Source organism: Diadema antillarum, unplaced genomic scaffold, assembly GCF_040938485.1.
Source record: "Diadema antillarum isolate AM-2024a unplaced genomic scaffold, OU_Dant_1.0 seq00001435_RagTag, whole genome shotgun sequence".
Lineage (NCBI taxonomy): Eukaryota > Metazoa > Echinodermata > Echinoidea > Diadematoida > Diadematidae > Diadema > Diadema antillarum.
In genome coordinates this window covers 519477-531874 of record NW_027272185.1, presented here as the reverse complement: position 1 = coordinate 531874, position 12398 = coordinate 519477, and the positions used below count along the sequence as shown (strand labels likewise).

Below are 12398 nucleotides of genomic sequence, written 5' to 3'. Positions count from 1 at the left end.
TCAACTTAACAGTTGCTTCTTAGTCACTGATGATGTAACTCAGTCCATTTAGCCCTCACAAAAGCCGCAGGGATTGGGGATCGCATTGTTCACGCTACGCTCCAAGGTGTGGACGGATGGGGGGTAGGGAGGACAGCTAGGTTGGGCACTGCTGTCATGACAGTGGGGGTCCATTGACACCTGGATGGAGGAAGTGGCATTTGTTACCCCTCAGGCAGCCCCTCTCCGATTTGAAGTGAATGCAAACTTGCCTTCCTCGACCTGTACGATAAACAAAACAAAATGAAACACATCAAACTTAGCTAAGATGTCACTAATTAATTTCATTAACAAGTGTTGTTCTGTTGATAAATTGCTTACGTTACTTCACTATGACCTCATTTCTGACCAAAAAATAGAATGTAATTGCTTTCTGATTAAATATGGTTATTATAAATCACACACTCCTCCCTGACATACACTTTTACACCAAGCCATATTGTGATTATGTGTGATTATACTCTGTATTTGTCAAGAAACAACAAAACCGTTAATTTAACAGGGCTGCACACTAACCCATTTTTTTTTTTTAACTGGTCTGACCTGTATGTCGCACAAGTATGTGCCCAGTTATTCCAGTTTTTACTGGTCCATTCCTGCAAAAGTTACTGGTCAGTCAGTGATTTTTACTGGTCCGACAGTGATTTTGACTGGTCCAGGACCGTCGGACCAGTGCCAGTGTGCAGCGTTGCATTAAAGCTACCTTACACGTGAAACAGACTTGCACTTGAAGTGGTAACAGGCATCAAAAGAGAGAAAGTGAAATTCTCCATTACAATGTCTATAAAAATACTGGCTACACCCTCCAAGAGGTGGCTACCGATACACCCTTTTGATGGATAAAGGGGCACAGCTCTAAGAAGCAGGGTTCATTATCTCACCTCTTCCTCCACGGCCACCTCTCCACGGCCCCCTCGGGCCCATCCCTCGGTCTGGGAATCCTCCACCCCTTCCTGGTGGACCCATTCCGCCTCTTCCCGGGCCGGAGAAGTTCGGGCGCGGTCCGAACCCTGGTCCAAATGGGCCATTGAAGCTTGGTCCTGCATTTGAGAGTGATTGATAAGTTTAGACATTGGCAAAGTGGTAACTTGATTCACAATTCAAGGAACTATACTTTCACTTTTTTTTGCACTACTTTTGTAATTTTGTTATATAATGGCTGTTGGTGAAGAATTGGAATGCAGTTCGATATACACACAAATTTCACTGAAGAAATGCCTTTCTAGCTCTTCATACATTATATATTTAACACAATGTAAGCGTATGTTATTTCAAAGTCTGCCACGGGAGAAACAGTATGATTTTGTTCAATGCACATTGCAAGTTATGATACCCACTCACTGACCCCAAAAGTTTCCTCCATTATTGCTGTGTGGATGTTGATAATAGGCATTAATAGCAAGTACTCACCATCAAAACGTGGCCTTGGGCCCGGACCAGGACCAGGACCGGGGCCAGGACCCGGACCAGGACCAGGCCCCCTGACCATTGGGCCATTGGGTCCCATGGGGAACGGTCCTCTCGGCTCGTGGTGGGGTCCACCTGGTCTGAAGCCAGGACCAAAATCGCCAGGGCCAAAGTCCCCCGGGCCAAAGTTACCTGGTCCCGGTGGGTAAGGTCCCATTCCACTGTTGTCCCTGTGCTGGTTGTCTGGAGTGGAAAAAGTGATGAAGTTCAACGGGCATCCTACTACATCATGAGAAAGGAGTCACCAAAAACTTCACTAGATGCTACATGATCCCAAGCACGGACCATTCAACCGCTTGTATGCTTTGAGTACTGGTTGGCCCAGAAATCCCATAGCATTGTACACTTCGTCCAAAGTCCCTGACACACACAGGGGATAGTGACCAATATCTTCACAGAGTAACTCAATGTTGATTTCAAAACAATGGACAACGCTTACACTTAGTACCATGAACAAGCATTGAAATCATGTTGCCAATTGACTTGTATAACCCTTAATGTTATGAACATTAACTGTAATCAATCTTAAAATAGTTTCCTATTATGAGAAGAAATTTTATTAACAGGATCAACCTCTACATTTAAATTCCTAGAAATAATTAATAATGTTGGGATTAAACCTTGTTTCTCCTAATTCACGAAAATATCTGTACGCAAAAATAACAGCTTATACACTATTCATTTTGTCCGATGTTTTTTTCTTACCTTATGCATCGAAATAACAATATTTGGAGCACACAGAGGCCATGAACCTATGACAACATACTACAAGAAGTAGCAAGATATTTTTGCACAGCTTTACAGTATATTCAATATTTTACAAAATGACAAGTTAAACCTTATTTCAGACATTCATTTGATAAGTAACTACAAAAAGATATCAAGGAGTGAACTACTGGGAACTGTAGGGATTGGCCTTTGGACAAATGAACATGTCTTTGAAGCAAAGTTAGTGACACACTAATCTTATGGTGAGTGAAAATTAGAAGCAAACCCAATGTGAGAAAAGAAAAAAAAATTGGGTTTGGATTTGCCTCTAAACTGAAGCCACTATCCGTAAAACTCACCAGGCATTTGATTTTTGAATGGCTCCAACATCTCTTTCAGTTTGTCAAGATTCTCCTTGTTAAGCAAATCGCTGCCAGGCTTGTTCGCTTCACCCTCCTTCAAAAATATTGAGAATAAAACAAAATATGCAATGACTTAAGTGGAACTTTCACAGGGAAATAAATGGATATCAATGTTTCGCATTTGTAATATTTTCAGCAATGCAGAAGGGCAACATGACATTTTCTGACTCTATTTTCTTGGGGGGGGGGGGGGGACGGGGGACATTGCATAATTTACATTGTCATATATAAATGAAAGGAAAATGTCTGTTCTCATTGCAAAGAGTGCCCTGATTACTGTAATTCTTTGAAGACTGACTGATCTCATTTAACATCAGTCTGGAGGAATTGCTCTCACACAGACCAATTTTCAGCAGGAGAGTGCAATCTTGCACTTGACAATTCACTTTCTTTTGATTTAGCTCCTTGTTTACCCACAGAAGGGAGAAGGAAGTGTGAGGAACTGAGTTTCATTTCCCTACTACGACTGGACACCAGACCAAATTTTCATTGCAAGAAGGGTATGCAGGGTGGTCCACAAGGGGTTTTAGCATGTCGCTGCAACATGCTAAAATTCTTGTGCAACATCCTAAAAAGCCAGCAACATGCTATGCAACATCCTCAAGAATTTGCAACAAGCTCAAAGTAAAAGTATTCAATAATGTGCAAAACATGTGCATAACATAAGAAACATCAAACTACCAGGTACTTTAGATATTTGTGTGCAAAACATGAGAGAGAACATTGAATGTAAGCAGCACAAAGAGAGATAAGCAGCAAAACATTGCGTACTACATACTCATTGTGTGCACTCCGCGCATATTCAATTTCTGCAATATTCTCAGATTCTGAACTTGCAACATGCTAAAATTTCAAGTTGTGGACCACCCTGGGTATGACAATTTTACCAAGATCATGAAATCATCAACAAAGCATTTAACTTGAATGGTATTAAAGCACTGCCATACGAAATGGAAGGTACAGCAAACTAACCGACAACGATGCCAGCAGATTCTGCACATTCTTGATGGTAGTGTTGGGTGAGGGAGGGGTGTTGCCCTGCGGGGGGCCGTGCTGCTGAGGGTGAGGAGGCCGGTGCATGGACCCCACACCTGGGGGACCACCCATGTGGGGAACAGGTGGCGGCCCCGGGGGCCTCATTCCTCTGGGCCCCGGTCCTGGTCCAGGCCCCGGTCCAGGTCCAGGTCCAGGACCTGGGCCTCCCGGCCCGGGCAGGTTGAAACCGCTGTAGCCCTGGAATTGGGTCTGATCGGGAGGGTACATGTGCTCAGGTCCACCAGTCTCCATATTGGCTTCCATATTGGCTTCCATACTAGCTTCCTGCAAGTGTGATATGACACAATATTATTTCAAATTTCAGAAGGGTCTCAAATTTTCAGTCGCTCAGTGGAACACCTTTGGCCTCTCAAAGCTAAAATCACTGAGAGCTGATGACATGCACAACATAAGCAAAATTTTGAGCCAAATACTGATGCACTTAAACAATATGCTATACTTGCGTCACTTTTTGACTCACCAATACATTGAACTTTAGAATGATAAAACGATTATGTAAATTTGACTTATAATATCCCGACAGAATCACACCTTTTTGATATGAGTCACGCTCAAAAGGGTCAGGTTGTTTTCAACACAGCATAATACTTATCCATACAATCATAGTAAGAACTCCGATGATGATGAGGAGAATGAGGATGATGACAAAGATGACTCATGTAACCATGGTAACCCCTTCCTTGTAGGCAATGTTCTCCCAGAAAACACTGCCAATATCATCATTACCCCAGCATTGCGTAGTACAAACGTCTTGCCCCACAATGGATACATCTTGCAGACTCGGGACTTATGGCCAGTCCAAAATCTTCTCCATCATACTGTATCATTGCCACAGTGCTCCAATAATTCATGCTCAAGAAAGCGTTCACTAGTATCCGTACCAACAAAATATGCCACTCCCTTCTTGAGAATTCTACAGAGTGGATATGGCACAATATACGGCATACATATATTTATTAAGAAATAAGAACGAGACACGATCCACCACTATCTGAATTGTTTGGATTGTTTGAATTGTTTGATTGTTTGAATTGCTCTTCCACTCACATCCTCCAGGGGGATGATCTTGAACTGCTCCGCCCGCTTGGGTTCCGGGTCGGGCTCCTTGGGGGTCAGCGGCAGGTTGGCCATGTCGAAGAAGATCTCTTGAAGGACAGTCTGCTCCCGTTTGGCCTGCACCTCCCGCTCCGTGCTGTTGGTGCCAAACTTCACTACAACTCCCGAAAGGTCGATGGGGTAGGGTCTACGCCACTGTGGTAGGGAGAAAGGAGTAGAGCAGACATGTGCCGACATGACCTTGATCACCACAGGCCGCATTTTCTTGACAAACATCAATCCTTAAAGAAGGTGTTATCAATCTGGCTTTAATGCGTCACAGACCACCAATAAAAGAGAACATTTCTGATAAATATTACATTTTTCAATTTCATAATAACAATGATTCCACTGCCTACAAGAAGATGGAGGTCCTGAAGTAAGTTTTTGAAGATTTCAAAATTTTATAAAGAATGGGCTGAATTGAAAAAAAAAAGAAAAAATACCCTTCAAATAATAATTTGGTAGGATGTGATCACAAGTATATTGGCCATCCCTATTCTTGGGAGCTTTACTTTTCTGATGTAGTACACTATCTTGATCATGAGATGTACCCAGGGATTCAAGTCCATTATCACCTTTGACCCTTAACCCGTTGAGGACGGACTGATTTTGCTACAACACGCATTTCCAATAGACACGTGCCCGAGTATACTCGGGACTCGTCCTCAACGGGTTAAGGTAGTTTGTTTGCTGGCTGGACACCAATATTCTTTAATAACTAATGAATGTGGATTAAGTAATCTCCTCTACACCCTATTAAAACAAAACAGCCTTCATATGAGGTGGTTGCAATGGAGTGGATTTGTTATTTTATCTTGTGTTCATGTTTTCTTTTTTTTTGGGGGGGGGAGGAGGAATCAACTGAATACCAACAAATATCATGTCATACATAGTGCATTGAACACAATGTAAAATCAAAAACATTTGCGGCATGAAATTTTCGCGAACTGTTGCCACTAGCATTCACTTAATTGTGTACATGAAAACTTTCACTAGCACTTCACTTGCGTGAATCCTGGCTCCTCACAAAATTTGGGAAGTTTCATGCACGCGAAAATTTCTGGTTTCACAGTAATCAGTTACAGCATGAGCAGTTCTGTAGAAGAGGACCAGGAGGGTGTTTCATAAAGCTGTTCGTAAAGTTACGAACAACTTACGAGCGACTTGTGATCAGTTGCAATGTGCTATACTTACTAGAATTTCAATAATTCACCACAAGAACTGATCACCAGTCGCTCTTTATGAAACGGGGCCCAGCTCTCTGTGGAATGATGGCTTTTGTGCCCTGACAGACAGGACACCACGCTGCCCTCACTGGTGCCTACCTGGAAGAACTCTAGCGTGCTGTTTCCATTGGTTTTCTCGTCCTCTGCGTCCTTGCCCTGCTTCATGGCGTTGAGCACCGCCTGTTTCTCCATCAGCTTCTCGTTCTGCATGGCGTCCTGGAAGTCCTTCACACGGTTCACGTTCACTGCAGCCAAAGGGAGGGAACGCAATACAAGAGAGGCCAATCAGAAGTCATGCAGGAAGTTGGAAGGAGCATAATCATCATCTTGCACACATGGAACTACACACCTTGTTGTTATATTTGTTTTTCAAAATGGTCGCCGTCAAACTGTGCCTAAATTTATCTTGTGAAAGCCTTACACGTATAGATGCAGCAATGACGTATATCTCTAGGCTGAAATGAAAGTTCGCCTTTTGAATATAAGAACACAAACACATTAGACAGACAGCCAACTACACAGACAACCAGACACAGAGACCAAGGGGAATGTAATGCTAGTATTTCTAATAATAAACTCCTCTCTAATCATAACCAAGGAGGGCCATACACCTTACGCTTTGAGGGCCTCCAAGAACCCCCATCCCCCCGGTTGAAATGAAATGAAGTGTCACATACAATTGAAAAGATGCACCTATATCAAACTTTCATGGAGAAATGTAATGACACAATTATACAAGTTTTGCAATGATTGACTGATAAAATGAGATCTTATGAATTTTCTGCCTTCTTTGGGGCACATTCAGACACCCAAGGGGGTGGGGGGAGGGGGGAACACTCACCCCTCTCGGTCTCGTCCAGCACAAAGTAGTAGACGTCCACAAGGTCTGTCTCCTCCTTCCAGCAGACTTTCTTCTTGCTCTTGGACGGACCAAACTTGAGGTTGCTCTTTCCCACCGAGACGACTCTCTCCTCGTTCCAGTCTTCCCCCATGTCACCTTCCTCCCTCCCCTCCTCCTTCCCCGCATCCTGCTTCTCCGCCTCCTCCTCCTTCTTCTCCTCCTCTGGCTGATTCGACGAGTAGAAGGAGACTGCCATGCCGAGGTGATGGAGAATTAACAAAAAGAGATTTGAATTATGGATATCTACTCGATTATTCAAATTTATAGGAACTTGTCTGTGTCATGAAATGAGATGACATCGTTTACATGAGCTTTGATTCATTCCAATCAGATAGGGTTTATGACTCTGCTGTATTTAACACACAAGGAACTTCCAGAAAGAAATATATGATATTGTAGTTCTGTGCTAAATGGATGTTAGTCAGAATCAGCTGGTGCACAGAACTTAAATCATTCAGCTGTCATGAAATTGTATGCTTTTCTTTTTGTTGGTATCAAAAAGACAATACAAATACTCACATTTTGGAGGCTCCACCTTTACTTCCTGAAAGCAATCGACAAAAGACGCAGACCATTATTACATGCCAACACATTCTACATTACCATGATGGGTATGGGTGCAAGATAATTATATCGCATGGATGCTATGATTTTTTTAGAGTCCGCTTCGTTTGTGAATGAACAGCATTTCATGAAGCACATTCATGACATTTTGAAGTGGCTGTTACTTCTTTCTTTTTTTCTTCTTCTTTTCTTTTCTTTTTCTAAAGTACAGACTTTATAAAAAGCAGAATAATTCTACATATCAAGCACATTTTGCACATACGACAGAACATTGTTACAACTACATTGAAGGGATGGTATAGTTTTGGTTGTGATGGGGTATCAGGTTTTCAACTTTTTTGTGAAGATAATGTAGGAACGTCTAATGAAATATGACACTAGTAAAAAAAAGAAATAAGAAAGAGCAAAGAAATCATAAGAATGTCAAGAAAAACACACAACAGAAACCCTGCTTAAAGCCATGATAATCAGAATGAAACACCAAAAAGAGTGTCATGCATTAAAATTTGTTTCCACTATTAATGCTGTTAATCAAAGAAATTTCATCCATACTTGGAAAAGATATCTCCTCATGCCAAAATTTGAGCAATGCACACACAGAAAAAAAATATGAAAGTGAAACATGACATTAATTTTAAAATACACATGGGAGACCTTATAAGCCTAGTATCTGATGCTTGGCTTTCAACATTCTTGCCCGAATCTTACTTTCGTAAGCCCAAGGCATGGAGCAAAGTTATACGTGTTCTCTGATTTACTGGCATAGGCCCTACCTCTGGCGGGGTGGGGCTCTTGGCTTTGTTGCTGCCTGTTGAGTTGGTTCGGACTACCTTCTTCGGAATCTTCTTCTTCAAGGCTAAGCTCGGTGCATTGAGGGCATCCAAGAAACCTGAACTCTCTTGCACTGCCGGAAGAAAATTTAAGATGCCTACATTTGAAAGATCTGTCTGTAATGAGTTGAATGAATTTAAAAATGTCATCCAAAAACAAGCAGTACATAAAATATGGGGGGGGGGGGGATACAATTGTAGTAATACACAAAAGTAATACACAAAAGCTCCGATCACATTCCAATGTACATATCGTTTACATCATGTTATGATAATCAACACATGGCAATTCTCTTCAACTTCACTATCCTCTCAGATACCAGCACAAAAAACATAAAACCTTACGCTACTACTGCACATGCCACATATTTAGCAAGTCAAATTTTTAGCAAATTGGGACTTCTGACAACTCTGCAAGTGTTCAGATTCCCTACCAGAGAGTACAGTATTATCACACACCTTGTTCATGTACTGTATGTTGCCTACCAGTACATGTTATGCATGCGCATCGCATCACATCAAGATCAGAGACAGCATTTTATGATGATCTATGATTCATAAAAATCACCTGACCTGCAAGATTTGTAAAAATAAAAAATCAACAACCTTGAAATATATATAGTGACTACAACAGTTTATCTACAAGAAGGAAAGCATGACCCTCCAGAGAAAGACCGGCTGGGATGATACAATATAGGTTCCTCTGCCACCTTCCTAAAACCAAAGTCTTGTGCAAGAGTTCGCATTGATTCTCCAAACACAGACAAGACGGTCTTGAAATAAAATTTTGGGTGCTATCTTTCAAATATTTTCAACATTTTTCTTTTCATTGCTGTTTTTCACGTTATGAGCACTTTACTTCCCACCAGAAAAATCACAATTACTATGCCTGCTGCTCCTGCAGCCAAGCACACTCAAGTATGGAAGACCACTGTGGAACACGGATGTGACCGTGCATCACAAAACCAACAAAAAGTCGCGCGACTTGATTTTATGTGAGGACTCAAAAAGATGAAACGGGTCAATCTGGTCAATCTTGAGTTATTCATATTTTCTGGAAGAGCAATTCTTCTTCTACATTATTCTAAAGTTTGGGACCATAAAACAAATGGATAATTGTGTATCTAGCAGTTTTTCTGGAACACTTTTTTCAGATAGTGTGATTCAGTATGTCTTACGAAGGCCCCTTTTCAATTCTTAAAAATCCTTCATACACTTCACTTTCAACTCTAATAACATTTGAAAGGATGATGCTACTGCTTTGAAACTTTGTACATGTACTAGTCATGGACCAAATGTGCTAATGGAGCATGCTCAATTTCAACAAAATCTGATAATCTCTTCATTGTTGTTGCTTTGGCGGTGTACATCCTGCCTTTTGTCCCATTCACTGCACAGCTAGCACGGCTTGGCAAGATTAAACACTAGAATAGACCCCATACTTCGGGGGCCTCTTTTCTCATTTTAGACTTTTCCATTTAAGTGTGTGCTTTCTCTCTAGTATTTAGATAGGTTAGGAGAGTCCATTTAAATTGAGTTACACATCATTTTGAAGCTTAGAAGTCTGCTCTTTCAGAATCTACCCTCAACTACAAATCCATGTCTGGCAACTTTTTTTGTTGGTTTTGTGATGCAAGGTGACATAATGAGGTGCACACTCACGTTTCGGTCTCGGAGGAATGATCTTGATCTTGGGGTGTGCTGCCGTCACTCCAGGCTTGGCCTGGTCATCGGTGGTTCGAGGCTTCTTCTCAGTAGGAGACAGGGATTTACTAAACAGGGGCCTGATGGCCAGAAACACAGTACAGGGGGGAAGTAATATTAAAGGGATCGTATAGTTTTGGTTGAGACCTAATTTCAGGTTTCTAACATTTTCTGGTGAAATGAGAAACCTCTTATGAAATATGACAGAGCATGTAATTCTATGAGGAATTCAATGTTTATTTGATGAAAATTGGTTTTGAAATGGCTGAGATATCCAAAAAAGAGCGATTCTGATAAAGTGTGGGACCCACACTTTATTACGATCGCTTTGTTTTACTTTGTTTTTGGATGTTTCAGTCATTCCAAACCCGATTTTCATCAAATAAACTTTGAATTCCTCTTAAAATGGTATGCTCTGTACTATATCATAAGTGTTTTCTTGGTATCTCGCAAAAAGTTTAAAGCCCAATTCTCATCTCCACCAATACTGTACTATCCCTTTAACACATACAATCTTAATCTCGTTTACTTGTTTAGTAGAAAATACAGACACATGCATTTCAGCGACTTATCCACCTGTACTGTTAACACTATTTAAAAAAGAAAAAGAGTATTGCTAAAAGCAGAGTAAAAATTAGATATATTTGTCTACACATTGTACCAATACCAACATAACCTGTTCTAATGACGTCACATTCAGTTTGAATTCAAGGTGTAAGTAATCTATCCCATACTTCTCATAATTGTTCATTCAGGATGAATGATAACAACTAAAAGAGTAAGTCTCAAGAAAGTGAACCTCATGTATATAGAGATAATTTCTCCTTCTTGCAGGAAAGGAATGGAAAACAAAGTGCAGAGATGTCAACCACTTTTAACTTCCAACTCCTTTTAACTTCCTCCCACTAATTGTAACATCCATAACAGTGACCAGTCAGAGGCTACCTGAGCATTAATTTCTCAATTTCCCTAACAACATAATACTAGTAAATCCTTGTAACCTGCCAAAAATGACAACATAGTTGTTCAGTACATATTATAAATCAATGTGAGCTTAAACACAGTCAAGAATATGATATAGAGGTCACAAAAAACACAAAAACAACAACAAATAGAGGGCATCTGTAAAACCATCACACTGCAAAATTCTTAATAATTGGGCAGGCAAAGAAAAGACGTCTCTTACCCATCTCTCCTGATGGTTATCGTTGGGATGGGTTTCTCCGTCTTCAAGGGCTGGACGGGAACCTTCTTCTTCATCTTCGGTGGAGGAAGGTCTGCTTCTTTTTCCAGTCCTGTGAGGCAAAGAAGTGGATTCACTTCAGAGGTCACCTTGGGGCAAGGACTTTTTGTTGTTGTTGTTGTTGTTTTTTTGCAGCACGACACATACACTGCTCATAAACATACCTCACAAATATTTCCATCTCAAAATTTCATATTGATTTCATAAAAAGCATAAGGTTTGTGCAATCTTTTGCAAGGTTGATGCATTGTAAAGAGACATCACATTTTTTTAAAGTTTCTCCTGCAGACATATACATGTACATAAAACAGGCTTCTTTAGCCAGCAATCTACTTATAATGAGGCACTGCTGGACATACACTCTCCAATTCTCCTGTTGGCAATGCTCATTAAAGTAAAAAGCAACAAACTGAAATGAAATCCATCAATACAGCAATCCAATCGTGGGGTCAGACTGAAAAAGAAATCTCTAGATAGTAGGAGTAACACATACAACTTGTATAACATTTCTTTCACGGATACCATCAACATACAACATACAAACTAACTAAAATAAAATACAATACAAAGTTTAGGCTCATATTCCAATACAGATGTTGAGAACTACAGTGCTGTGCTGTGAACACAAATTTTCAATCATCATCGTTGTTGGGTTTTCGCACAACAGTTAATGAAGGAAGCACAATAAAGGCCCTTTCATGTCAAGATAAATGTATGATAGTCAAGACATAGATAGCATCCATTTACCTGTTGATCTGAATTTGGTGTGTGCAGGCCTGACCACTTTGGCCGTCTTCTTTGTCTTTGCGGCTGTTTCTTCTTTCTTCTCTGCAACCTTCCACTTCTTTGCATCTCCTTCCTTTTTCGTCGCATCCTCGGTGGAGGATTTCCTCGCCGCGGCAGCCGCTTTCACGGCAACAAGTCGGGTCGGGCGGCCCATCTTTCCCGTCGAGCCCGATTCGCTAGTGTCCATGGGCTCACTGTCATCGTTAGAGCCCATCCTCAGGCGCTTGGAGAGCGGCTCCTCACTTTCGTCGTCGGCATCCCGATCATTGTTGCCCGTAACTGGCTTGCTCACTTTTTTCACTTTCTTCAACTTCTTCTTTAAACTTGGCGACTTCTCCTTCTCCTTGTCTGCTC

General features: G+C 41.2%; 1 protein-coding gene across 1 annotated transcript in view; it reads right to left on the bottom strand.

Annotated features, from left to right (window-relative positions):
- The window catches only part of LOC139709445 (serine/threonine-protein phosphatase 1 regulatory subunit 10-like), a 35600-nt gene continuing 23202 nt past the window's right edge, over nucleotides 1-12398 (bottom strand). Inside the window, exons 8-20 of the mRNA XM_071621410.1 lie at nucleotides 12006-12392; nucleotides 11202-11310; nucleotides 9974-10095; nucleotides 8255-8385; nucleotides 7437-7461; nucleotides 6858-7106; nucleotides 6116-6261; nucleotides 4740-4943; nucleotides 3609-3956; nucleotides 2574-2670; nucleotides 1450-1689; nucleotides 924-1079; nucleotides 1-270 (exon numbers count right to left, since the gene is read on the bottom strand). Of these exons, the coding sequence (XP_071477511.1) occupies nucleotides 155-270; nucleotides 924-1079; nucleotides 1450-1689; nucleotides 2574-2670; nucleotides 3609-3956; nucleotides 4740-4943; nucleotides 6116-6261; nucleotides 6858-7106; nucleotides 7437-7461; nucleotides 8255-8385; nucleotides 9974-10095; nucleotides 11202-11310; nucleotides 12006-12392 (2330 nt within the window). The 3' untranslated portion in view covers nucleotides 1-154. The remainder of the gene's footprint in view (nucleotides 271-923; nucleotides 1080-1449; nucleotides 1690-2573; nucleotides 2671-3608; nucleotides 3957-4739; nucleotides 4944-6115; nucleotides 6262-6857; nucleotides 7107-7436; nucleotides 7462-8254; nucleotides 8386-9973; nucleotides 10096-11201; nucleotides 11311-12005; nucleotides 12393-12398) is intronic.